The sequence below is a fragment of the Taurulus bubalis genome (assembly GCF_910589615.1).
Source record: "Taurulus bubalis genome assembly, chromosome: 6".
NCBI classification, from domain to species: Eukaryota; Metazoa; Chordata; class Actinopteri; order Perciformes; family Cottidae; genus Taurulus; species Taurulus bubalis.
The window spans coordinates 1,856,427-1,882,709 of record NC_136594.1 but is presented as its reverse complement, the minus strand read 5'-3'; the positions used below and the strand labels follow the sequence as shown (position 1 = coordinate 1,882,709).

General features: G+C 44.4%; 2 protein-coding genes across 2 annotated transcripts; one reads left to right on the top strand and one right to left on the bottom strand.

The window, feature by feature from the left end:
* Window positions 1–826: 826 nt before the first annotated feature.
* gtpbp1l (GTP binding protein 1, like) lies at window positions 827–18,658 on the bottom strand (the record flags this gene model as incomplete). Its single annotated transcript, XM_079219588.1, has 15 exons — window positions 18,593–18,658; window positions 18,209–18,375; window positions 16,883–16,994; window positions 15,341–15,521; window positions 14,878–15,061; window positions 12,671–12,835; window positions 10,542–10,665; window positions 9,631–9,745; window positions 9,264–9,408; window positions 7,913–8,095; window positions 7,351–7,486; window positions 6,566–6,744; window positions 5,742–5,891; window positions 5,232–5,282; window positions 827–943 (listed from the first exon to the last, which is right to left on the bottom strand). The coding sequence occupies exons 2-15, from the start codon at window positions 18,371–18,373 to the stop codon at window positions 827–829; spliced, it is 2,007 nt and encodes a 668-aa protein (XP_079075714.1). The 5' UTR covers window positions 18,374–18,375; window positions 18,593–18,658.
* A 4,217-nt stretch (window positions 18,659–22,875) lies between these two features.
* Window positions 22,876–25,248, top strand: lgals2b (lectin, galactoside-binding, soluble, 2b; the record flags this gene model as incomplete). Its single annotated transcript, XM_079219590.1, has 3 exons — window positions 22,876–22,937; window positions 23,072–23,231; window positions 25,102–25,248. The coding sequence occupies 3 exons, from the start codon at window positions 22,876–22,878 to the stop codon at window positions 25,246–25,248; spliced, it is 369 nt and encodes a 122-aa protein (XP_079075716.1).
* Window positions 25,249–26,283: the final 1,035 nt, after the last annotated feature.

Below are 26,283 nucleotides of genomic sequence, written 5' to 3'. Positions count from 1 at the left end.
TTGACATTTAAAGTGTGTAACACCACTGCGCACGAGATTGTCAGCTTCTGGGTTTTCAGTGGTCGGACCGGGTTGAGATATTTCCTGGCGAACTAAGTAGAGACTGAGAGAAAAAATGAAAAATGAAAAATGAAATATAAAGCACGGGCGCGTTGGGCTTCTCTCGGCCGCATGAGCATTGGCTCCAAAAGGGAAGATGACCTTTCTACGGCAGGAGGGCTAAAGGTCGGAGATTTTAGCTCAAAACTTTAAAATCTAGCGAGCGTCGAGCGACTGAGGCGTAACGTGTTTCGCTGTCGCTTCGTGAACGTCGACTACCTTTCAGTTCAGACTCTGGATTCTAACGTCCGGTCTCAACGAAGAGGAACTTTTTTTGGTAAAAGAAACTTTTCCCACTGAACAGAACTTCTTCTGCAAAACTCCACAATGCTGCCGACTAAAAGAAGAAGAGGTGCATTGATGAAAGTCAGGTGGAGGTGAAGAATGAGGGAAAGCAAATGGGGAAAAAATTTTTAAAAAAAAGGAGAAAACGTATATTATGTGGAGGCGGGGGAAGTGTCCGGTGCCTCTGCTGGCTGGGGAAAAGGTTTAATGCTATAAAGAAGTTCTGATGAACAACCCAAAAAAATGTGTATTAAAATAGAAAAAGGTTGTGTGATGTAATCTACACATTTCAGGTAACTGCAAAAAAACAACGACACAAATAAAGTTATAAATTAACTCAAAAAAGGGGGGAAATCTAATCACTTTCCGGAAGAAAATTGGTGAATTATTCTTTTATATGAAAGACGTTCCGCCTGTGCACACTGCAGAGATGACGGGTTCTTCAGGCGGTGCCGGCTGCTCCTGCCGGCAGCGCCGTGGAGATCGCTGCCGATGCGTTCAGAGCTTTCCCTCGATGCCGCTGACCGCCTCGCCGCCGGCCTCCGCCTCCCGACTTCAGCTGCAGACAGACGGGAACGACACAGTGAGACGGGAACGTTGCAGTGAGACGGGAACAACGTCACAGAGAGACGGGAACGACGTCACAGTGAGACGGGAACAACGTCGCAGTGAGACGGGAACAACGTCACAGTGAGACGGGAACAACGTCACAGTGAGACGGGAACGTCGCAGTGAGACGGGAACAACGTCACAGAGAGACGGGAACAACGTCACAGTGAGACGGGAACGTCACAGTGAGACGGGAACGACGTCACAGTGAGACGGGAACGTCGTCAAAGTGAGACGGGAACAACGTCACAGTGAGACGGGAACAACGTCACAGTGAGACGGGAACAACGTCACAGTGAGACGGGAACGTCGCAGTGAGACGGGAACAACGTCACAGAGAGACGGGAACAACGTCACAGTGAGACGGGAACGTCACAGTGAGACGGGAACGACGTCACAGTGAGACGGGAACGTCGTCAAAGTGAGACGGGAACAACGTCACAGTGAGACGGGAACGACGTCACAGTGAGACGGGAACGTCGTCAAAGTGAGACGGGAACAACGTCACAGTGAGACGGGAACAACGTCACAGAGAGACGGGAACAACGTCACAGTGAGACGGGAACAACGTCACAGTGAGACGGGAACAACGTCACAGTGAGACGGGAACAACGTCACAGTGAGACGGGAACAACGTCACAGTGAGACGGGAACGTCACAGAGAGACGGGAACAACGTCACAGAGAGACGGGAACAACGTCACAGTGAGACGGGAACAACGTCACAGAGAGACGGGAACAACGTCACAGTGAGACGGGAACAACGTCACAGAGAGACGGGAACAACGTCAAAGTGAGACGGGAACAACGTCAAAGTGAGACGGGAACGACGTCACAGTGAGACGGGAACGACGTCACAGTGAGACGGGAACGACGTCACAGTGAGACGGGAACGACGTCACAGAGAGACGGGAACAACGTCACAGAGAGACGGGAACAACGTCACAGAGAGACGGGAACAACGTCACAGAGAGACGGGAACAACGTCACAGAGAGACGGGAACAACGTCACAGTGAGACGGGAACAACGTCACAGTGAGACGGGAACGTCGCAGAGAGACGGGAACGTCGCAGAGAGACGGGAACAACGTCGCAGAGAGACGGGAACAACGTCGCAGTGAGACGGGAACAACGTCGCAGTGAGACGGGAACAACGTCGCAGTGAGACGGGAACAACGTCGCAGTGAGACGGGAACAACGTCACAGTGAGACGGGAACAACGTCAAAGTGAGACGGGAACAACGTCAAAGTGAGACGGGAACGTCGCAGAGAGACGGGAACAACGTCGCAGTGAGACGGGAACAACGTCGCAGTGAGACGGGAACAACGTCGCAGAGAGACGGGAACAACGTCAAAGTGAGACGGGAACAACGTCACAGTGAGACGGGAACGACGTCACAGTGAGACGGGAACGACGTCACAGTGAGACGGGAACGACGTCACAGAGAGACGGGAACAACGTCACAGAGAGACGGGAACAACGTCACAGTGAGACGGGAACAACGTCACAGAGAGACGGGAACAACGTCACAGAGAGACGGGAACAACGTCACAGTGAGACGGGAACAACGTCACAGTGAGACGGAAACGTCAGTGAGACGGGAACGTCGCAGAGAGACGGGAACAACGTCGCAGAGAGACGGGAACAACGTCGCAGAGAGACGGGAACAACGTCGCAGTGAGACGGGAACAACGTCACAGTGAGACGGGAACAACGTCACAGTGAGACGGGAACAACGTCACAGTGAGACGGGAACAACGTCAAAGTGAGACGGGAACAACGTCAAAGTGAGACGGGAACGTCGCAGAGAGACGGGAACAACGTCGCAGTGAGACGGGAACAACGTCGCAGAGAGACGGGAACAACGTCGCAGAGAGACGGGAACAACGTCGCAGAGAGACGGGAACAACGTCGCAGTGAGACGGGAACAACGTCGCAGTGAGACGGGAACAACGTCGCAGTGAGACGGGAACAACGTCACAGTGAGACGGGAACAACGTCACAGTGAGACGGGAACAACGTCAAAGTGAGACGGGAACAACGTCAAAGTGAGACGGGAACAACGTCGCAGAGAGACGGGAACAACGTCGCAGAGAGACGGGAACAACGTCGCAGTGAGACGGGAACAACGTCGCAGTGAGACGGGAACAACGTCGCAGAGAGACGGGAACAACGTCGCAGAGAGACGGGAACAACGTCACAGTGAGACGGGAACAACGTCACAGTGAGACGGGAACAACGTCACAGTGAGACGGGAACAACGTCAAAGTGAGACGGGAAAAACGTCAAAGTGAGACGGGAACAACGTCAAAGTGAGACGGGAACAAAGTCACAGAGAGACGGGAACAACGTCGCAGTGAGACGGGAACAACGTCGCAGAGAGACGGGAACAACGTCGCAGAGAGACGGGAACGTCGCAGTGAGACGGGAACGTCGCAGTGAGACGGGAACGTCGCAGTGAGACGGGAACAACGTCACAGTGAGACGGGAACAACGTCACAGTGAGACGGGAACAACGTCAAAGTGAGACGGGAACAACGTCGCAGAGAGACGGGAACAACGTCGCAGAGAGACGGGAACAACGTCGCAGTGAGACGGGAACAACGTCACAGTGAGACGGGAACAACGTCGCAGAGAGACGGGAACAACGTCGCAAAGAGACGGGAACAACGTCGCAGTGAGACGGGAACAACGTCACAGTGAGACGGGAACAACGTCACAGTGAGACGGGAACAACGTCACAGTGAGACGGGAACAACGTCACAGTGAGACGGGAACAACGTCAAAGTGAGACGGGAACAACGTCACAGTGAGACGGGAACAACGTCACAGTGAGACGGGAACAACGTCACAGTGAGACGGGAACAACGTCACAGTGAGACGGGAACAACATCAAAGTGAGACGGGAACGTCGCAGAGAGACGGGAACGTCGCAGTGAGACGGGAACAACGTCAAAGTGAGACGGGAACGTCGCAGAGAGACGGGAACAACGTCGCAGAGAGACGGGAACAACGTCGCAGAGAGACGAGAACGTCGCAGTGAGACGGGAACGTCGCAGTGAGACGGGAACAACGTCAAAGTGAGACGGGAACAACGTCGCAGAGAGACGGGAACAACGTCGCAGAGAGACGGGAACAACGTCGCAGAGAGACGGGAACGTCGCAGTGAGACGGGAACAACGTCAAAGTGAGACGGGAACAACGTCGCAGAGAGACGGGAACAACGTCGCAGAGAGACGGGAACAACGTCGCAGAGAGACGGGAACAACGTCGCAGAGAGACGGGAACAACGTCGCAGTGAGACGGGAACAACGTCGCAGTGAGACAGGAACGTCGCAGTGAGACGGGAACAACGTCACGGAGAGACGGGAACAACGTCAAAGTGAGTCGGGAACGTCAAAGTGAGACGGGAACGTCACAGTGAGACGGGAACAACGTCACAGAAACTCATGCTTTGAGATGGTGAAGACGTGGTTGAATAAAATGAATCGGTAGATCAAAGGGTTCAGCAATCGATATATACTCAGTATAAATAAATAAAATAGATATTAGAGAATGAATTATGGCCCGGTTCAGTTTTTCCGTATTGGCAGACGGTCACGTTCACGTAACGGCACCGGGAAGGAAAAACATGGTATTTGTAACATCTCTATGGAAAACCCGAAATGGGTTACAAATACATCAACATACGGTGAGTAAGATGCTCTCAGGGGAAAGGAGAACAGCAACACGGTTTAGAAAGTGAGGAAACAAAACGGCTTCCAAGCTTCACCCGTATGCATCCCATAATAATAAGCAGAAACCAATTCATTCTGCCTCAAAATCTGGAAACCTGGTTTGAAAATATATATATTCTTTAAATTATTTTCCACCAAAATGAGCCTTTTTCTCATGTAGGCAGATATACAGAATGCCAGTTTACCGGATCATTGTGATGAAAAATTATAATAAAATCAATAAAACACACGTGTAAACAAATATTTAAAGGAGTAAAATTCCCAAAAATAAATATATATATTTAGTTGTGCTGATCATCAAAGATTTAAATAATGGTATATATAAAAATGTTTATTGTTTTCATAATATTTGTATTGTTCAATTGTTTTATTCCATGTACCTTTCAACAAAATTCCGATTTTTTTAAATGTTATGCCAGGATTTGTCCTTTTCTTTTAGATTTTAAGCGATGCACACGGGTTGTGAGCTCGGGACGTCCCGCCCGGCAGCGCCGTCTTTACCTTGTTCTCTTTGTTGCCGTCTTTGCACAGAGGCTCCTCCTCTGCCGCCGCCTGACGGCCGACAGGGAGCAGCAGAGAGATGCAGAAGACAAGTGTTAGGAGCTGAAGACGAGGAAGCAGGAAGGGCAAGGGGAGGAGGCGAGGAAGGGAGGAGGGGAGGGAAGGAGGAGGCGAGGAAACGCAACAACAACAGGGTGACGGAAGCGGGATATGAGGGGCGGGGCCAGATGACAGTGAGAGAGAAACTGGCACATTAAAGGTGGTCAAAAGCAGGAAGAGAAGGAAACGGGGAGCATTTTAAATGACTTCAAAGTTCAGTTTGTTGCAACAAAGAAAAGAAGATCCAAATCGGAGCGGCGTTATTTATTATTATCGAGATGTTATTAAATATGATAAATACTCCGCTCCATTTCCATGGATTTAAACTGTATGAATCGCATTATTCTTCATGAATTGATCCATAAATATGAATACAATGAACTGGATAGGGGTTGAACCGGCTCTCCTCACCGGTAGCTGTGCGGCGTTGGGGCTGGGCGGCCGCGCCGTGGACCCGACGGCCTCCTCCATGGCCGCCGTGCCGTCTTTGAAGGTCTTCTTGCTGGCCAGCAGCTTGGCCTGCTGCGCCTTGGCTGCCTGGGTGTTCACCGCCTGGAGCAGCTGCGAAATAAACAATCAATCAAGTCTTTTATTGGATTTCTTTAAACGACATCTACGCAGAAATAGTTCTAATAACCTTAGAGGGTTGTTTAACTTCATTTCAATTGCTATAATAATATAAAACGTTCATAAGTACCCCTTACAACGTCAGATTTCAATAAAACACATCTCCCAGCATGCCCAAATCGGCCAATGTTTTGGCATAAAATAAGTAATTTTTCCATTGTTGAACCGAACGACACCGTTTTTTGACCGAAACTCCTTCCTAAAACCCCAATGCTGTGTTTTACTGTGATTTATGTTGCTTATTCCGATTCTTTAGGTCCTAATCTTTCCCAAAAGGCGTCTTATTAGTATGTGGGTTGTTCGGGTTTGAAAAACTCTGGACCGCTCGAGGAGGCATTTTTGGGGAATCTTGCTCATATCATGCTGGATATTCATAGTTATGATCAAAATATGGTATAAAAGACTTTTTTTTTTTTTTAATTATACATTTTATTCCCAGTGTTAGAGCTCATTTGGGGTTCATACGACTACTTGAACACGGGGGGAAAAGGGCTCTTGTATGAACCCCAAATGAGTTCTAATACTTGGTGCTTAACACATACAAAGCGTTTTTTAGTTGTTGTTTTTTAAAGACATCTACGCCGAAATAGTCCTAAAAAGGGGCGGACCTTGGTGATGGTGCCCACGGCTTTGGTGCGCCCCTCCCTGAACACCAGCTTGTGGTCGCAGTGCAGGTACTCCGGGGTCTTGATGAAGCGGAAGTGGACCGCCGCCTTGTCGCCGGTCCGCAGGCAGTCTTTGTTCATGGTGAGGATGGTGGCCGTCTGCCGGATGCTGCCACAGTGGACTGGGGGAGGGGGGGAGAGGGGGGGGAGGTGAGAGAGAGGGGGAGAGAAGGAGGGAGGAGTGAGAGAGAGGGGAGAGAGAGGGAGGGAGGAGAGAGAGAGAGGGAGGAGAATGGGGGGAGAGAGAGAGGAGGGGAGAGAGAGAGAGAGGGAGGAGAGAGTGGGGGAGAGAGAGAGAGGAGGAGAGAGAGAGGGAGGAGAGAGGGGGGAGAGAGGGAGAGAGAGGAAGAGAGAGAGAGGAAGAGGGAGAGAGAGAGGGGGGAGAGAAAGGAAGAGGGAGAGAGAGAGAGGAAGAGGGAGGAGATATACAGAGAGAGAGGGAGGAGAGAGAGAGAGGAAGAGGGAGAGAGAGAGGAAGAGAGAGAGGAAGAGGGAGGAGATATACAGAGAGAGAGGGAGGAGAGAGAGAGAAAGGAAGAGGGAGAGAGAGAGGAAGAGGGAGAGAGAAAGAGGAAGAGGGAGAGGAAGAGGGGGAGAGAGAGGGAGGAGATATACAGAGAGAGAGGGAGGAGAGAGAGAGGAAGAGGGAGAGACAGAGAGACAGTCACTCTTGGGAGTCACATTGGGCGTCATAAGCCGGCGGTCATCAGCGTGGAAGTGACTCTCACCCATGGCCTGGTATCTGGGGGAGATGGTGGTCGGGTGATGCAGCACCAAGATCTCAGCCTCAAACTCCCAGGTGGCCTGAGGCATCAGCTTCGGGGAAACCATCACCATGCCCTTCCTGATGGAGGAGCGCTTGATCTGAGGGGGGAGGAGTCAGAGAGGTGAGCGATGGAGGCGATGGAGACGATGAAGCCAAATCCACAATTTAAAGAGACAGAACACGTCTTTTGCACACATTATACAGGGTTCAGACACATTCTGACCAATGGGTTTCCATGACTTTAAACCAAATTTCCATTTAGTGAAATCTGGGTGTAAACATGAACAACTTTTGGGGTTTTAACTTTTCCAGGCCTGGAAATAACCATTTTAAAACTCCATGACTTCTCCAGGTTTTCCATGACCGGAAGAACCCTGTATTATGACGCAGATTTGTAAAAGCGAGGAGACTTATTCACTTGCATATTGCACCCAAAGGCTTCAGAACAAATATCCTTTTCAAGGGGATTTTAAAAAAAGCATGAAAATATACCCCGACAGCCTCACGAGGCCCCTCCCACAAACCTTTTTGAGGGCGAAGGACGCCGTCTGCCCCCCGCGGACCTCCTTGACGGGCATCCTCTTGCGGTGGATGGACTTGACGGCGATGGGGATGAAGGTGCCCAGCGGGTCGGGGCCCAGCAGCAGCGTGTCGTTCAGCCGGATCATCCCGCGTAACGTCGTGCCCGACACCACCGTGCCCACGCCCTGCGGAGAGGAGGCGCATCACGCTAGGAGACGCCCCGCCGCACCAGAAAGTAGTTCTCTGTGTACGGTTGGGCTGAAAGGTTTCAAAACACGTTTGTGGATTCTTTACCGTTTCATTTGTACTTCTTTATTCGTTTTGTTTTGCTTATTCGCGTATTTATACGATTTCTTTTGATCTTGTTTCTTTTTTTACTACGTCTCTGGTTTGTTTTAAGTCCAAGTTGTTTCATCTGCATTTTTAAATGTACATTATTCGTTGTGGAACAGATTCAAACATCTCAGTGGAATTATCCTGGATAAAAAAAAAGAAAGAAAAAAGCTCAATAAAAAGAATGAAATGAAAAAGAAGTTCTGAGATTACCGTAAATTCCGGGTTATAAAGCGCACCCTTTTATGAGCCGCATCTACTCAAAACAACAACAAAAGTTGTGTTCAATCTTAAACAAGCCACGGTGCTGTTGCTGCTGCTACCACTGCAGTCGCTAGCTAGCTCGCTAGCTAAAACGCGCTAGCTAAAACGCGCTAGCTAAAACGCGCTAGCTAAAGCTCTCTATTTAAAGCTCGCTAGCTAAAGCGCGCTAGCTAAAGCTCTCTATTTAAAGCTCGCTAGCTAAAGCGCGCTAGCTAAAGTGCGCTAGCTAAAGCACGTTAGCTAAAGCGCGCTAGCTAGAATCATGACTTCTATACGATACCTGCCATGAATATCACGATACCCAATACTTACGATACAACACTGGTATATTTATCTATAATAGTAATAAATAAAACATCTGTATGGTATTCTTTTTTTACCAGCTCGTTTCTGCCCAGCTTTTTGAACTCTTAACAAAAGGCATTCATATTAGCATTAGCCTCTAGCAAGATATTAACGAACACTACATGCATTATACACAACTATGTAGCCCTATTGCTGGTGTCTGTCTGAAAGGTGCGTTGCCGTGTTTTACGTGTTACTCCCTTGGTCTGTGTGGCTTTAAAACAACTCTTGCGGACGGGTCTCGATATGAAATATGCTAAATCGTATTCTTTTTAACGTACGGGTATCGCGGTACCTTTTTAGTATCGATACACCGTGCAACATGAGAAGAGATGCGGCAAATAAAAGCATTATCTTAGCTCATCTAATTTGAGAGCTTGCGAGAACCCGAGTGCGCGCTCCGTCTCTCACCGGCACCGAGTACGTGTCGTCTATCTGGAACTCGGCCGGCTCGTCGTTGTTGAAGTTGGTCCGGGACGAGAGGAGGTTGAGGAACATCTTCAGCAGCTCCATGTTCTCGCCCGTCACGTTGGAGATCTGGAAGATGGGACACATCCTGTGGCGGGGAAAGGGGGCGGAGTCAGAAAAGAGAACGGTAACGGGCCGCAAAAACAACAACAACATCGGGGTGTTTTTTATCCTCAGAAATGCTTTTTACTTCAGTTTTATTTGCAAATTAAAAGTTAAAATTACAGCTTTGAAGACTATACTGGTTTGAATAAAACGTTCTCTTTCCGTCGCGCCGCTTCCTCCCTCGTCTCGTCTCTTTCGGTCTCACCTCTCGGAGCAGAAGTTGGAGGCGGTGACGATGACGTCGTCCGTGTTCTGGACCAGGACGGGGATTTTCCTGCATCCCGGCGACTTCAGTAGCCTCTGCAGCAGCTTCAGCGTCTCTGCAGACAAAAGGACCAAGCCACAGTTATTCTCCAAAAACTAAAATAAACGGCTGCAGAAATATCTTCACAGGGACGGATTACTAGAGCACGAACTCTCTGATAACTGCAGAAACACTTTGGCCTTCATGAAAGATGAAGCACGAAATATGTTCTCATATTTTAGTTCGAGGACTAAACTGCTGCCGTGTTCTTTGTTAATTTGCTCGTTCAGCAACACGTCCTCCTTTTGTTTCCCGTTAAAATCCCTCCAGCGTTCACGATGGTCGGCTTTCAGACACGCCGTCGCCATTAGATAGATATATACTTTATTAATCCCCAAGGGGAAAAGTGTTGTCATCATTAAAACACCGTTTTAAACGAAGGAATGCAAAAGTACGCTCTGGCTGAGTCATGGTACTGATGTCCGCTGTACTTAAGTTAAGCATGCGGGGCGTTATTCTCACTAATGAATTACTCCTTACTGCGCGGTAACTTATCTTACTTTGTGCATTTATTAAAAAGGTGCATCGCGTACTGAACTTTAGTCTAAAACACGTGAAACAAAAATGAACCGTGTACGTCCAGAGGAAAAAACTTATTCACGGGGGTTTTGGAGATAGACAGCAGATGTCTCTATGTCTTTATGTCTCTATGTCTTCATGAGGATATTTAGCAGCTCCCAGGACAAAGGAATTTAAAAAGGTGCTTTGATTTAACCCAAACAATCGTCAAAAACGTTCATCAGCCACAAGAAAACGCCACTGTCGTCAGGTTCCCGTCTTTCCGACGGTCCTTGAACACAACAGATCTTTACCTTGCAGGATGTTGGCCGGACACATGTCTATCTTAGTGACCACCACGAACACGGGAACGTTCAGGGCCAGAGCCAGACCCAGGTGCTCTTTGGTCATCCCCACGATGCCGGCGTTACTGCCCACCTGAGAGGGGGAGGGGGGGGGGAGAAGGAGGGGGAGAGAGAGGGACAAAGGCAAGGCAAGGCAAGTTTATTTGTATAGCACATTTCAACAACAAGGCGATTCAAAGTGCTTCACATAAAACCATTAAAAGCATCAAAACATAATGCAGATTTAAAAACAGTTAAGAAAACATTAAAAACAGTCAAAAAACAAAATAAAAGTAGAAAAAGCAACTTAAAAAATAAAAGTTGAATAAAAGTTGCAGTGCAGTTTAAGAAATAAAATGCAGTAGTGAGATGCAGTAATTGAATCTGGTTCAGTTAAAGGCAGCAGCAAACAGAAAGTCTTCAATGTGGACTTAAAGGAGCTGAGGGTCTCAGCAGACCTGCAGCTTTCAGGGACCTGGTTCCAGATGTGTGGAGCAGAAAAGCTGAACGCTGCTTCTCCATGTTTAGTTCTGACTCTTGGAACAGAAAGTAGACCCGTCCCTGACCTGAGGGGCCGGGATGGTTCACAAGGTAGCAGCAGATCACAAACATACTTAGGCCCTAAACCATTCAGTGCTTTATAAACCAGCAGCAGGATTTTAAAGTCAATTCTTTGTTGGACAGGGAGCCAGTGCAAAGACCTCAGACCTGGAGTGATGTGATCCACTTTCCTGGTCTTAGGGAGGACTCCAGCTGCAGCGTTCTGAATCAGCTGCAGCTTTCTGATTGACTTTTTACAGAGGCCTGTGAACACACCGTTACAGTAGTCAAGTCTACTGAAGATAAATGACCTGTGAACACACCGTTACAGTAGTCAAGTCTACTGAAGATAAATGATCTGTGAACACACCGTTACAGTAGTCAAGTCTCCTGAAGATAAATGACCTGTGAACACACCGTTACAGTAGTCAAGTCTACTGAAGATAAATGCATGGACAAGTTTCTCCAAATCCTGTTGAGACATAAGTCCTCTAACCCTTGATATATTCTTCAGGTGGTAGTAGGCTGATTTTGTGATTGTCTTGATATGGCTGTTCAGGTTGAGGTCTGAATCCATAACTACACCTAGATTTCTAGCTTGGTTTGAGGTTTTTAACATCAGTGATTGAAGCTGAGCGCTGACTTTCAATCGTTCGTCCTTGGGACCAAAAACAATTACTTCTGTTTTATCTTGATTTAATTGAAGAAAATTCTGGCACATCCAGTTATTGATTTCTTCAATGCATTTAGCGAGCCCTTGTATGGGACTATAGTCCCCTGGTGATGTAGTTATGTAGAGTTGTGTGTCATCTGCATAATTATGATAACACACTTTGTTGTTTTTCATAATCTGAGCCAGTGGAAGCATGTAGATGTTGAACAGAACAGGCCCCAGTATTGAACCTTGGGGAACACCACATGTCATCCTAGTCAGCTCTGATGTGTAATTAGCTAGACAAAGGGTGAGAGAGAGGGAGAGAGAGAGAGAGGGGACGGGAGAGAGAGACCGAGAGAGGGGGGAAGAAAGAGACAAAGGGTGAGAGAGAGAGGGAAGAGAGAGAGGGACAAAGGGTGAGAGAGAGGGAGAGAGAGGGGAGTGAGAGAGAGGACGGGAGAGAGAGAGAGAGAGAGGGAGGGGGAGACAAAGGGTGAAAGAGAGAGAGTGAAGAGAGAGAGGGGGAGTGAGAGAGAAACCGAAAGGGGGGGAGAGAGAGAGGGACAGAGAGGGAGAGAGAGGGGGAGTGAGAGAGAGAGGGGGAGTGAGAGAGAGAGACCGAGAGAGGGTGAGAGACATCGGGTGAGAGAGAGGGCGAAGAGAGGGGGAGTGAGAGAGAGACAAAGGGGGAGAGAGAGAGAGAGAAAGGATTATAATCCTCCTCGTCACAGTGGACGTTGGTTTAAGGCGTTAAGTGGTTACACCTTCAGTCTGTTCACATCTCTGAGTGACACTGATCTGTTTGCACACACACACACACACACACACACACACACACACACACACACACACACACACACACACACACACACACACACACACACACACACACCCTCTCTCTCACCATGAGCATGCAGAAGTCGGGCAGGTGGCCCGTCATGCCGAACACGGTGGTCTTCAGGTACTTCTCGTGGCCGGCCAGGTCGATGAAGGTGATGACCTTGGAGGACTTCTCACAGATCTTGGTCCAGTCGAGGCCGCCGCCGTGGCTGTCGGGCTTGTTCACCACCTGAGGAGGAACAGGAAGTGATGCGCGGCATGTGAAAGAAAAGACACCCCGAGCACGAGAACACACACGCGCACAAACGTTTAAGTTCTCCACATTCAATTTGAATCAAATCTGAATGGAAAGAGCAGTTTGAACATATTTGGTGCTAATTCAGCCGCGAAACCTCGAACGCCCCTCGTTCCCCTTTTTAAACATTTGCACACTGCACAATTGTGAGCGACGCGAGATGCAGCGCCGACGTCGACGTCTACGTTTTAGTCTGAGGACGCACCGCAACGCTTTTGGTGTGAACGCAGCGTGAGGAATAGTTACTAGTTACTAACGCAGCGTGAGGAATAGTTACTAGTTACTAACGCAGCATGAGGAATAGTTACTAGTTACTAACGCAGCGTGAGGAATAGTTACTAGTTACTAACGCAGCGTGAGGAATAGTTACTAGTTACTAACGCAGCGTGAGGAATAGTTACTAGTTACTAACGCAGCATGAGGAATAGTTACTAGTTACTAACGCAGCGTGAGGAATAGTTACTAGTTACTAACGCAGCATGAGGAATAGTTACTAGTTACTAACGCAGCATGAGGAATAGTTACTAGTTACTAACGCAGCATGAGGGATAGTTACTAGTTACTAACGCAGCATGAGGAATAGTTAGTTACTAACGCAGCATGAGGAATAGTTACTAGTTACTAACGCAGCATGAGGAATAGTAACTAGTTACTAACGCAGCATGAGGAATAGTAACTAGTTACTAACGCAGCATGAGGAATAGTAACTAGTTACTAACGCAGCATGAGGAATAGTAACTAGTTACTAACGCAGCATGAGGAATAGTTACTAGTTACTAATGAAGCATGATGAATAGTTACTAGTTACTAACGCAGCATAAGGAATAGTTACTAACGCAGCATGAGGAATAGTTACTAGTTACTAACGCAGCATGAGGAATAGTTACTAGTTACTAACGCAGCATGAGGAATAGTAACTAGTTACTAACGCAGCATGAGGAATAGTTACTAGTTACTAACGCAGCATGAGGAATAGTTACTAGTTACTAACGCAGCATGAGGAATAGTAACTAGTTACTAACGCAGCATAAGGAATAGTTACTAACACAGCATAAGGAATAGTTACTGGTTACTAACGCAGCATGAGGAATAGTTACTAGTTACTAACACAGCATGAGGAATAGTTACTAGTTACTAACGGAGCATATGGAATAGTTACTAGTTACTAACGCAGCATGAGGAATAGCAACTAGTTACTAACGGAGCATAAGGAATAGTAACTAGTTACTAACGGAGCATAAGGAATAGTAACTAGTTACTAACGGAGCATAGGGAATAGTTACTAGTTACTAACGCAGCATGAGGAATAGTTACTAGTTACTAACGCAGCATGAGGAATAGTTACTAGTTACTAACGCAGCATGAGGAATAGTTACTAGTTACTAACGCCGCATGAGGAATAGTTACTAGTTACTAACGCAGCATGAGGAATAGTTACTAGTTACTAACGCAGTATGAGGATAAGTTACTAGTTACTAACGCAGCGTGAGGAATAGTTACTAGTTACTAACGCCGCATGAGGAATAGTTACTAGTTACTAACGCAGCATGAGGAATAGTTACTAGTTACTAACGCCGCATGAGGAATAGTTACTGGTTACTAACGCAGCATGAGGAATAGTTACTAGTTACTAACGCCGCATGAGGAATAGTTACTAGTTACTAACGCAGCATGAGGAATAGTTACTAGTTACTAACGCCGCATGAGGAATAGTTACTGGTTACTAACGCAGCATGAGGAATAGTTACTAGTTACTAACGCAGCATGAGGAATAGTTACTAGTTACTAACGCAGCATAAGGAATAGTTACTAGTTACTAACGCAGTATGAGGAATAGTTACTGGTTACTAACGCAGCATGAGGAATAGTTACTAGTTACTAACGCCGCATGAGGGATCAGCGATAGTTACTTAGCCGAAACGACACAGTTTTTGACGCGTTTGGTAATTAATCCTAAAGCGCGGGCAGAAGCTCACCTGTCCCTCCTGGTCAAAACCCAGGATATCATTGCCCACACTGCTGGTCCTGCCACTCTCCATTTCATGTTTGTGTCTAAAGAGCTTCTGGCGAGCAAAGCCTCGGCCATTGTCCAGCTCACCGTGGGTCAGGACGCCCAGCAGCGTGCTCTTCCCCGCATCCACGTTGCCCACCACCGCCACTCTGGAGGAGAGGGGGGAGAGTGCGTGAGGGGCGAGCGACAGTTCAGCCAAGCACACAATGCAGGGTTTATATATATATATATATATATATATATATATATATATATATATATATCAATATCAGTGCTGGGACGTGAAGACAATACATAGGAAGCCCATTGACGCCACTGTGATGAAAAAATAAGACTCTGAAAGTCATAATAACGAGATACTAAGTCATAATAATGGGATACTGAAGGGAGCGCTAATGGTTTTCTGAACAGGTGCATGACAATTCTACCTGACTTCCAGGAAATCCTCCTCACCCACTCGCCGGCGGATGAGGTAGTCCCGAATCCTGCCGCCGGCGTCCATCCTTTCTCGCAGCAAGATCAGGTCGGCCTCGATCTGTTCACACAGCGACCGCACCGTGGCGACCGACGCCTCCATGTCCTTCTCGTCCAGACCGTAGTCGCCCCCGTCTAGGAGGGGAGGAGAGGAGACAAGGAGGGAGGAAGCTGTGAGCCGCCTTATAGAAACAATCATACGGGTAAATGTCGGGGCTTTAATGCAAAGCTCGTAACAGGCCTTAGTATACCACAAGGCTAGGGGTATAGTTTGGCCGAGGCTATGGGTATAGTTTGGCCTAGGCTATGGGTATAGTTTTTTCTATGGGTATACTCTGGCCTGGGCCAAAGTATATCCCGGTTTAATCTGGGTGGGGGTTAATTTGGCCGATTACACCGGGAACGTTCGTACAGGTGCTTTATGAAAAGGGCGGCGACCAGGAGGACGAACACGGCGCCGGAGGAAAGCTTAGCCGGAGAAAAGAGTAAATAAGCAGGTGGTTTGTAGGCGAGCGGAGGAAACCACTTCTTTTTTTCTGTGACCACAACGCTGGCCAAAGTAATAACAGTCAGCCTGGGAAGAAATCCAAGAAGAGCAGATTGTCACGGGTTACTATGGAGAAGTGTGTGTGTGTGTTATATATATATATATATATATATATATATATATATATAAAAATAAAAAAACACTACAATTTGAGTCTTTTTCCCTCTTGATATATAAAGTGCATTCCACTCGCTGGTTATCTGAGGAACAGAAACAACCAGTCGGGCCAGACGGACCCGAGCTGGTGAACTGTTGACATTCCCTCTGCTGACACGGGAGAAAACCAACACCCTTTCACGTGAGCACTTTGACCCACCGAAACCAAAACGGGGCCACGCATGTTGCTGCAACAGGCAGAAAATAGCTTGGGGGAGGAGGGGACAAATCGCCCCTAAAATTAGGGGTCAACTGTCAACTTTTCAGCTCATCTTTCTTTTTGTCATAAAGAGACATTTAATAACATTTATATTTTTATGATTATACTTATTCATTTATTTTATTTTTAGCAATTTTATTCCTGACATTAACACTGCTGCCCATCTTATAATAATGATAATATTGATATTTATTTCCCCCCCCGGATATGAAATGCGATCGTTTGTGACGGCAGAAGCAACAGCCGAAGTATACGTTCATGAAAGTGTAGCATCACTTTTATCTTATAAAGCTTTCATCTCTGACCCACTTTGTCACAAAAGCGCCTCACCGCGTCGACGGACAGCAAAATAAACTAAAACTGCATCAGCGCGCGTGTCCGTTTATCGCTGCAGACGCAACTTTCTGAACCTCGACACTCTTTCAAGTGAGATTTGAAGTCGTTTAAATCTTGAAGCGAGACGTTAGTTTATTTCAACAGCCTCTCGTTCAAACGAGTCGCCGTGTTCTTTGACAGATCGAGGTGACGAAGGTGGAACCCGAGTGTCCGCTGGATATGAAGAACGGCTTGTACCTGAACCCATCCCGACCACGTAGATGGTCTCTCCGCAGCCCTCGTCGATCTGCTCCCTCAGGTGCCGGAGCAGCGAATCGTACTGTTGCCCCGTCGGACTCACGAGGACCATCTGAGAGGAGAGAGAGACAGACTCAGTCAAACAGGTCTGCAACAAGTAAAGCATTGGAAACAAAGACTAGCGTGGGTTTAAGGTGGGTGTTATTAACAGGGTTCAAACACATTCTGACCAGTGGGTTTCCATAACTTTTCCAAGACTTTAAACCAAATCTCCATGACAAACATTTAGTGAAATCTGGGTGTAAACAGTAAAAAGTGAGTAAAGGTAGTATTTAAACTAACAATGAGAATACAAAGCATACAGTAAACCTTAAATGACTCAAATGAATGAGACAATAGTTTGATTAAAAGAATAAACATTTATATAGATGCCTGTATGGATGCCTGCTTATATTTTGAGTCTTTCTTTTAAAAGCATATTAATTATTTCAAACTCAGCGTAAATGAACGACATGAACACATGAATATAACACATTTACATGACTTTTACTAAACCTTTTTTTTTTTTTTTTAAAGGACTTTTCCAGGTCTAGAAATAACCATTTTAAAATTCCATGACTGTTCCAGGTTTTCCATGAGCGTAAGAACCCTGTATTAGTCTAATAACTGGAGCCCATCAGTGGATGCCTAAGCAGAGAAGACAGAACTTAATGCACACAACACATGATTAGTTAAAACGGTCAGAGACTAGGATGTATGTTATCAGACCCGACCCCATACGGTCTGCAGCCATAACTTCTTCAGTGTGTTTGTTAATGACATATTGTCACATGTGTAAGTGATGTGATTGCACAGTAAATAACTGGGTTTGTCCTCTGGGTTAAAGGTCCAGTTGTGTCTGCTGCTGTGTTTTGTGACTTGTTGAACTAAATATGTAATATATAAACTCTACGTTTCTGGATAAACACTTTAAGGCTTCATTCCAGGAAGTACCTGGAGTTTATTGTGATGTTGTGTGTTAGGAGGACCCAGCAAAACAAGCTGTTCATTGTATAGAGTAGCTCTGTTATCTGTGCACAAGACAATAACAATATCTTGATCGTGCATGACGTGTTGTGGGTCTACACGTCCAGCAGCTGGAGAGCAGTGCGTGTCACGTGTCACCTTCCTGCTCGTGTTTGTTTGCACAGCCAGTCCACACAAAACATTACAAATGTGCAGCTTCCATGCAACAGCAATGCGCAATGTTGCTTTTCAGAATTTTAATCCCTGCGCGTTAGTTACTACGTGCATTGTTGTTGTTGTCGTGGTGCAGCAGCGGCCCACCTTGCTGCTCAGGTCGAGATGATCCGCGGACTCTCCGTTCGTGTCCTCCCCGTCCTCAGAGCCCTCCATGCCGGACGCGTCGTCGGCGCCTCCCCGGTCCGGAGCGAACATGCAGGCGGGCACGATGGACTCCGCCGCTGCTTCTGCCGCCGCTAACGACGCCATTTCTAGAGAGAAAACAACAACAACAGAACATAAACAACACGTACATTGATTTGGTTTTGGCTACACTAGCTCGCTAATGCTAACCAAACATTACATGTAACCCTCAGAGAATGAGGGGGGTATAACAAACACAATGTGTCGCCATAGGCGTCAAGTATATGTGAGACACATTCATGGAGCCGGACTCGATATTAAATGCTTTATGGAATAAAGACGTACCAGAAGTTGCTAACTAGCTGAGAAGCTAACTTAGTTTCCTATTCTGGTTAGCTTCGGGGGTTCTTCTGGCCAATGACTGTGACCACGCCCACCGCGGAATGGAGACAGGCGATTGGCTACACTGCTACAAGGAGTAACGCCCCCCTGTGATGACGTCCTGACCTACTTTCAGACACTGAAACCCGCGCATGCGCTCAGGGTGACACAATCACAGCGAATAACTCGGAAAAATTAGGATTTCACACAAATGAAAAGAAACAATGAATTAATAATTAATTAATTAATCATCTCAGCCAAGAGAAAGTCAACCTGTACTGAATATAAATGATTGTAGTATTTCTTTATTATTTTGTATTATTATTATTATTATTATTATTATTATTATTATTATTATTATTATTATTATTTTTATTTTTATTATTATTGTACACATCTTTCATCCCTGCTGTTTTTATATCTTATTTTTTGTCTGTAAATTGCTGCTGCTCGACACCATTGGGGATTAATAAAGTATATATTCATTAATTTATTAATAATTGTTTTTAGGTGCCATTTAAATACACTTACAGCAAGTGGTAAATATAATTATTCTGTGAATAAATACTGCTAATAAAGATGCGACAACAATAAAACAATTCAGCTTTTCTTTTTGCAGTTCCAGCTAGTTTGTATTTACAGTATTTGAATGTGAAACACGTCAACATGTATGCTCCATATCGACAGGCTTTGCAATTATGACGATGATAGTTTTTTCTATTTTATTTTATATAAACTGACTTCTATGTGACCGTAAAAATAAATGATGCAAACTACTACACAACAGCCACTTCTCTCTTAATGAAACTCAGCCCTCAACAGCATTGAATATATTACATATAATAAACAGGCTGTGCAAATCTCTCAGTAGCCCACAAATGAGGAACGTCTCATGAGTCAATAAGCAGCCGGTCCCTGTGGTTCCTTCTCAGGACATTAGGGGCCGATGTCGCCGTGTGCGATTGTTCTTTCCTTCCCCTTTTCTCTTTCTCTTCCTCTTCACAACCCTTTCCTTGTTGGCTGCGTCACCACCGTTATATAAACCTCTCACCTGCTGCAGAGCTCCGTCACTGGAGCCACAGCCCACTGCAGACAGCCAAGATGGTAAGCGCCACTCACAGACAGACACCTGTAGACTAACACCACTAACACCTGTAGACTAACACCTGTACACCTACAGACAGACGCCTACAGACTAACACCTGTAGACTAATACACCTGCCTGCATTCATCTGGTTTCTCCTCGTCTCAGTTACATCTTCACACAAAGCTCAGAACAAGAAGGTTACTCCTCAAACTTCTCTAATTTGTATTGTCACATTCTATGATCTAACTTTAATGCTTAATGTGCTGCATTACGTTTCTATCCTTTTGGAACACCACCCTATTTTTAGGCCTTTTCCTTGAAAATGTCATCCCCAAACTAAAAAGGGTGTATCTCTGCAACCACTAGGGCTATTTGAATAATGTTGGTGTGATAATAAAAGGTACACATGTGAGATGTTGTGTGTGAGATATGTTACTGGTTCAGAGTAAATGAAGATGACACACAGAAAACAATGAAAAGGTTTCAGGTCCGCCTATACAAAATTCACTTTCAGGATGATTATTTCTTTGAAGTGATGCAGCTGTAAGGTCCAACTCTAACCCAAATCATAGCTCAATATGTGAACATTCTCTAACCCAAATCATAGCTCAATATGTGAACATTCTCTAACCCAAATCATAGCTCAATATGTGAACATTCTCTAACCCAAATCATAACACAATATGTGAACATTCTCTAACCCAAATCATAAACAATATGTGAACATTCACTAACCCAAATCATATACAATATGTGAACATTCTCTAACCCAAATCATAACTCAATATGTGAACATTCTCTAACCCAAATCATAGCTCAATATGTGAACATTCTCTAACCCAAATCATACACAATATGTGAACATTCTCTAACCCAAATCATAGCTCAATATGTGAACATTCTCTAACCCAAATCATAACACAATATGTGAACATTCTCTAACCCAAATCAGAGCTCAATATGTGAACATTCTCTAACCCAAATCATAACACAATATGTGAACATTCTCTAACCCAAATCATAACACAATATGTGAACATTCTATCTGCAAAGGTTGACTTTGATAAAGTGAAGCAGAACAAAGTCGAGAGGGTTTAGAACAGAGAACATTCAGGCGAGGACTAAAAAATTTGCATTTGCCCACATTTGTGACATCTGATTTTTCTCATGTACCAAACCATACATTTCAGTTGTATATTACTTATGATGTTCAATACATCCAAATACAGCAGTTTTGTGCTTTTTTATAAAGCAAGCTATGATTTACAGTTTTATATAACAATCGCTCAGTCTGCCCCCTAGATTCTAAAAGGCTAACTGCACTCTTAGAGGAGAGGCCGTCTGTCTTGCTGTTCATCTTATTTTAGGTAGATTGTCGAGTTTAAAGAGGTTTGTGTCAACGTTCTTTGCAGAGTTTGTTAACACCGGTTGTGACGGCGCTGGTAGCTTAAATTCTAGTGTTGGGTAGCGCCATGTCTACTTTTTTTCCAGTTTAGTTATTAGAGTTTTTGCCTGAGTATCATGCCAATCATTAACACAGGAACATGTGACACTTCCTCACTTCTGCAGTGTGTCTAAGACGTGGAGAACAAAGCCCAAAAGCTGACCCACAAATCTAAAAGGTCCACATGGAAGCGCTCGGCTTCACATAATCAGAAGTGAAAACTTCTAAATACAAATTTAAATACGTGGAGCGCTGGTTAACTTGGTTACCTCTTTAATAATCACTGTGAGATGATGCATTTAGTGCGAGGTATGATGTGTCCGGGATGTTGCAACCCACTCCTAAATACGTATGATGACTCAAATCCACACAGGGATTAATACAGCATAAGTGAACTTCATTAGTCAATGATAAACACGTATTGAACTGAGATCAGGGAGAAGACAACGCTGAATGTAAAGACTGAGGCATCTACAGGTGTGGTGCAGGTATACGGGGGTCAGGATATGAAGTTCATGTGTGACTCATATCAGGTGATGCTCATCCATAGGAGGGACAATAGTGAACAGGATTTATTGCTTTATTGATGAGGTGAACGGGTTAACTGGCTTCCTGGTGTGTCATGATGATACTTTTTTTAAATAATCAATTAAAGATAGGTGTTTTATCAGGTTTGCTAAGCCACACCCACATCTGTTTATACAGGTGTGGTAAATGCACACCTGTCTCGTGTTTGCAAGTCGATATTGCAGCAGGAGGTTGATGCACGGGTTCAATAGTTTATGTGTTTTTTATGGTTTTATTGTTCCGTTACGACGACCGCATGTTGAGGAACAAATACGCCGCCTTCCTGTTTCAGTGCTTTTACAGCGAAGGGCACCGGTCCACCCGGGTTGATCATTACCGGCTAAAACAGTTTTTCCACAGACAATCATCTCTGTTTGTCTCTGAAGTAGATTACACATCAAAGACCGGCTTGTTCTCAAATGAAATGAAATCTTCTGACTGAAACGTCAGCGCAAGTTAGTCTCACTGACCAAATAGTTTGTGATGCAGAAGGATGAACTCGAGGCTCAATAGGTCACATTCAGCTTCCTGTGAAAGATCTGCTCCCCAGATTGTTGGTCTGATCACAATTCTGTAGTTGTAATGATGCAGCTGTAAGGTCCAACTCTAACCCAAATCATAGCTCAATATGTGAACATTCTCTAACCCAAATCATAGCACAATATGTGAACATTCTCTAACCCAAATCATAGCTCAATATGTGAACATTCTCTAACCCAAATCATAGCACAATATGTGAACATTCTCTAACCCAAATCATAGCTTAATATGTGAACATTCTCTAACCCAAATCATAGCTCAATATGTGAACATTCTCTCTGCAAAGGTTGACTTTGATAAAAAGTTAGAGAGGGTTTAGAACAGAGAACATTCAGACGAGGTCTCAAAAATTTGCATTTGCGCACATCTGTGACATTTGAATTTTCTCATGTACCAAACCATATAATTCACTTGTATATTACTTATGATGTTCAATACATCCAAATACAGCAGTTTGTGGCTTTTTTTTCATAAAACAAGCTATGATTTACAGTTTTATATAACAATCGCTCAGTCTTCAGATTGTTTTTAATTAATAATGACACATCCATCCATCAGAATCAGTTGTCATTCCCCTCTTTGTCTTTCCCTTTGCAGAAGTTGACGAACATGACGTTCAAGGAGGGGCAGGAGTTCAAGGTCCGCATCAAGCCTGATGACGACAGCGAATCGTAAGTCCAGTGGCGGCACGTTGAGGGAAGAGGAAGCTGACGTGGCGTCTCGGGTTAATGTTTCATCCACTTCTTCCCTTTTTTTCACGTTAATTGCACCCTTTTGACCTCCGTGTTTCCCGCCTCCTCTGCAGCTTCGCCATCAACATCGGTCATGACTCTGAAAACATCGCCATGCACTTCAACCCGCGCTTCGAAACCAACACCATCGTCTTCAACTCCCTGTCCGGGGGAAGCTGGGGCGACGAGCACTCCGAGGGAAACTTCCCCTTCGCGCGTGGGGAGGAATGCAAGGTGTGTTGGGAGAGTGAGCGTGTCCGTTACCAACAACCCAGCTGCCAGCAAATAAACTGTGCATTTATTTATATATTCTCAGCTTGAGGAAAGCTTCACAATATAAAATGTTCATGGATCAAAAATTCATAAAAGAAAGAGTCATAATTTACTATTTGCCAATTGATGTGTCCAGTTTTATAGACATCTCTTTTACAGTGTTGGTCTAACAAAACAACGTAACAAAACAAAGCAAAGCAACATAACATAACAACATAGCAGACAATGTAACAAAACAACGTAACAAAACAATGTAACAAAACAATGTAACAGACAACGTAACAAAACAACGTAACAGACAACGTAACAAGACAACGTAACAAAACAACGTAACAAAACAATGGAACAAAACAACGTAACAAACAACGCAACAAAACAACGTAACAAAACAATGTAACAAAACAACGTAACAAAATAACGCAACAGACAATGTAACAAAACAATGTAACAAAACAACGTAACAAAACAATGTAACAAAACAACGTAACAGACAACGTAACAAAACAACCTAACAGACAACGTAACAAAACAACCTAACATACAACGTAACAGACAACGTAACAAAGCAACGTAACAAAGCAATGTAACAACAACATAACAACGTAACATAACAATGTAACATAACGACGTAGCTTAACGACGTAGCATAACAACGCAACGAAGCATGGGAAAAACAACATAAAATAACAACGTACCAAAATAACATAACAACGTAACATAACAACATAACAAAACAACGTAACAAAGTAACAGACAACGTAACAAAACAACGTAACAAAACAATGTATCAACGTAACATAACAACGTAACATAACAACGTAACAAAACAACGTAACATAACGACGTAACATAACGGCGTAGCGAAGCATGGGAAAAACAACGTAAAATAACAACGTAACATAACAACGTAACAAAATAACATAACAACGTAACATAGCAACGTAACAAAATAACATAACAACGTTATGTAACACGAACAGCGCTCTCCTGGGTGAAGGTCCTGTGCGTGTTTGAAGTGTGTCTTTGCTTCTATGACTTGTTTCTAAGTCAAAATGTCGATGAGTCACCACAAGCTGCTGATACTCACACCAGACCAAAAAAAGGTTGTATCAGCGAAAGCTGTCGTTTTTATTGAGGCAGGGTTATTATTATTATTATTTGTTGTTTCCCCTTTTCATTTTTCAGAGGAAGAACAAGTTATTTATTCTGTCACTTCTGTATGATTCAAGAGTAAAAGAAAGTTCACACAATCATATCTCCAACGAAGAAGAAAAGGTCGACAGATGTGGCGCCGCCTTTAAATTTAGCTCAAAGCAGAGTTTTTCTTTTTAGTCCTTCAATCTTTTAATATCGAATTCTGCAGCACATAAATATCTGATATCTAACGGCGGCTTCTGGTTTCATCATTGGAGAGAATACAAAGGCGCTTTGGGGTCGATCCCGCCGCATCTTAAAGAATAGACCGTTGGCAAAGTAGTTTTTCTGTGTTTATTGGAGTCATTAGCTCAAACTCCATGATGTCTTTGGCCATCAGGAGGTTATTATCACTGGGAGGTTATTATCACTGGGAGGTTATTATCACCGGGAGGTTATCATCACTGGGCGTGGAGTCTGTGCTGCAACGCTGTTAAGTCAACAGCCGCTTAGCTGTCCAATCATGTCGAGGTTTATGGGCTTGTAAAGCCAAACAGCCGCCGAGAGAGAGAGAGAGAGATATCTTCTGTTCTCAGTCATTCTTCTTTTACATCCTCTTATCTTTTCTAAATGTCTGAAATGAACTGAAACGGGACACCGTGAGATAAACCACGAGGTCTCTCTTCATCCTCCACAGTTTCACATCAACTTCAACAACGAGCAGTTTTACATCAAGCTCCCCGACGGCTCCATGCTGAACTTCCCCAACCGCCTCGGAGACGTCAAGTACAAGTACTTTGACGTCAGCGGGGGCGCGAGGATCATCGGCATCAAGATAAAGTAGAAGTCCTCGACGCTTGACCTGTCCACCTTGTATGTGTGTTGCTTTAATAGTCTGTTGTACATTACTGAACACAGACCTGCTCATTCATCTTTTCTCCTGCAGAGGAGTATGAAAAATAACAGCAGAGATTTTAAACCAACGAGTAGTTTGGTTTAGCCGATGTTGTAACGACATGAACTGGCCTGAAGAGGGAGCCGCAGCACATGCGCATGCTGGATGTCATCAGTCACTGGGTGTGTTAATAAAAGCTGTGAAGAAAAGTGTGTCTGTCTCTATCGCTCACTCCCTAACACACACCAAAGACCTCAAGTGATGTTTGTTCTTTTGACATGAAGAACAGATTTTGATAGGAAACAGACGTTATATTAGTAATCTCTTAATAATATCTATACTTGACTGAAAGAGTTGTTTCCTGACGTTGACCTTCACATACACACATAGTTATGATGTCATTCACATGTCGACTATTTGACCACCGGCTGAGCAGTCGTGTAGGATTTCGATCAGACGTTTGTGGCGGTGACGTTCAATGGAGGCGAGTTCATATATATATATATATATATATTTTTATATGCAGTTGTCAGTTATTATTTTGGTCTATTTTGCTTCCATAACATCTTTTTTCAGTCTAGAAAACATCCAAAATACACATTTAGGAGTTTAATTTACTACTTCCTCTGTTGGTTATTTTATAGTTAGCATTAGATGGATATTGAAGCTGTGATATATATATATATATATATATATATATATATATATATATATATATATATATATATATATATATATATATATATATCACATATACATACATATATGTGATATATATATATATATATACATACATATATCACATATATATGATATATATATCACATATATATGATATATATATATATATATATGTATATATATATACATATATATATATATATATATATATATATGTATATATATATATATATATATATATATATATATATATATATATATATCACATATATGTATGTATATGTGATATATATATATATATAT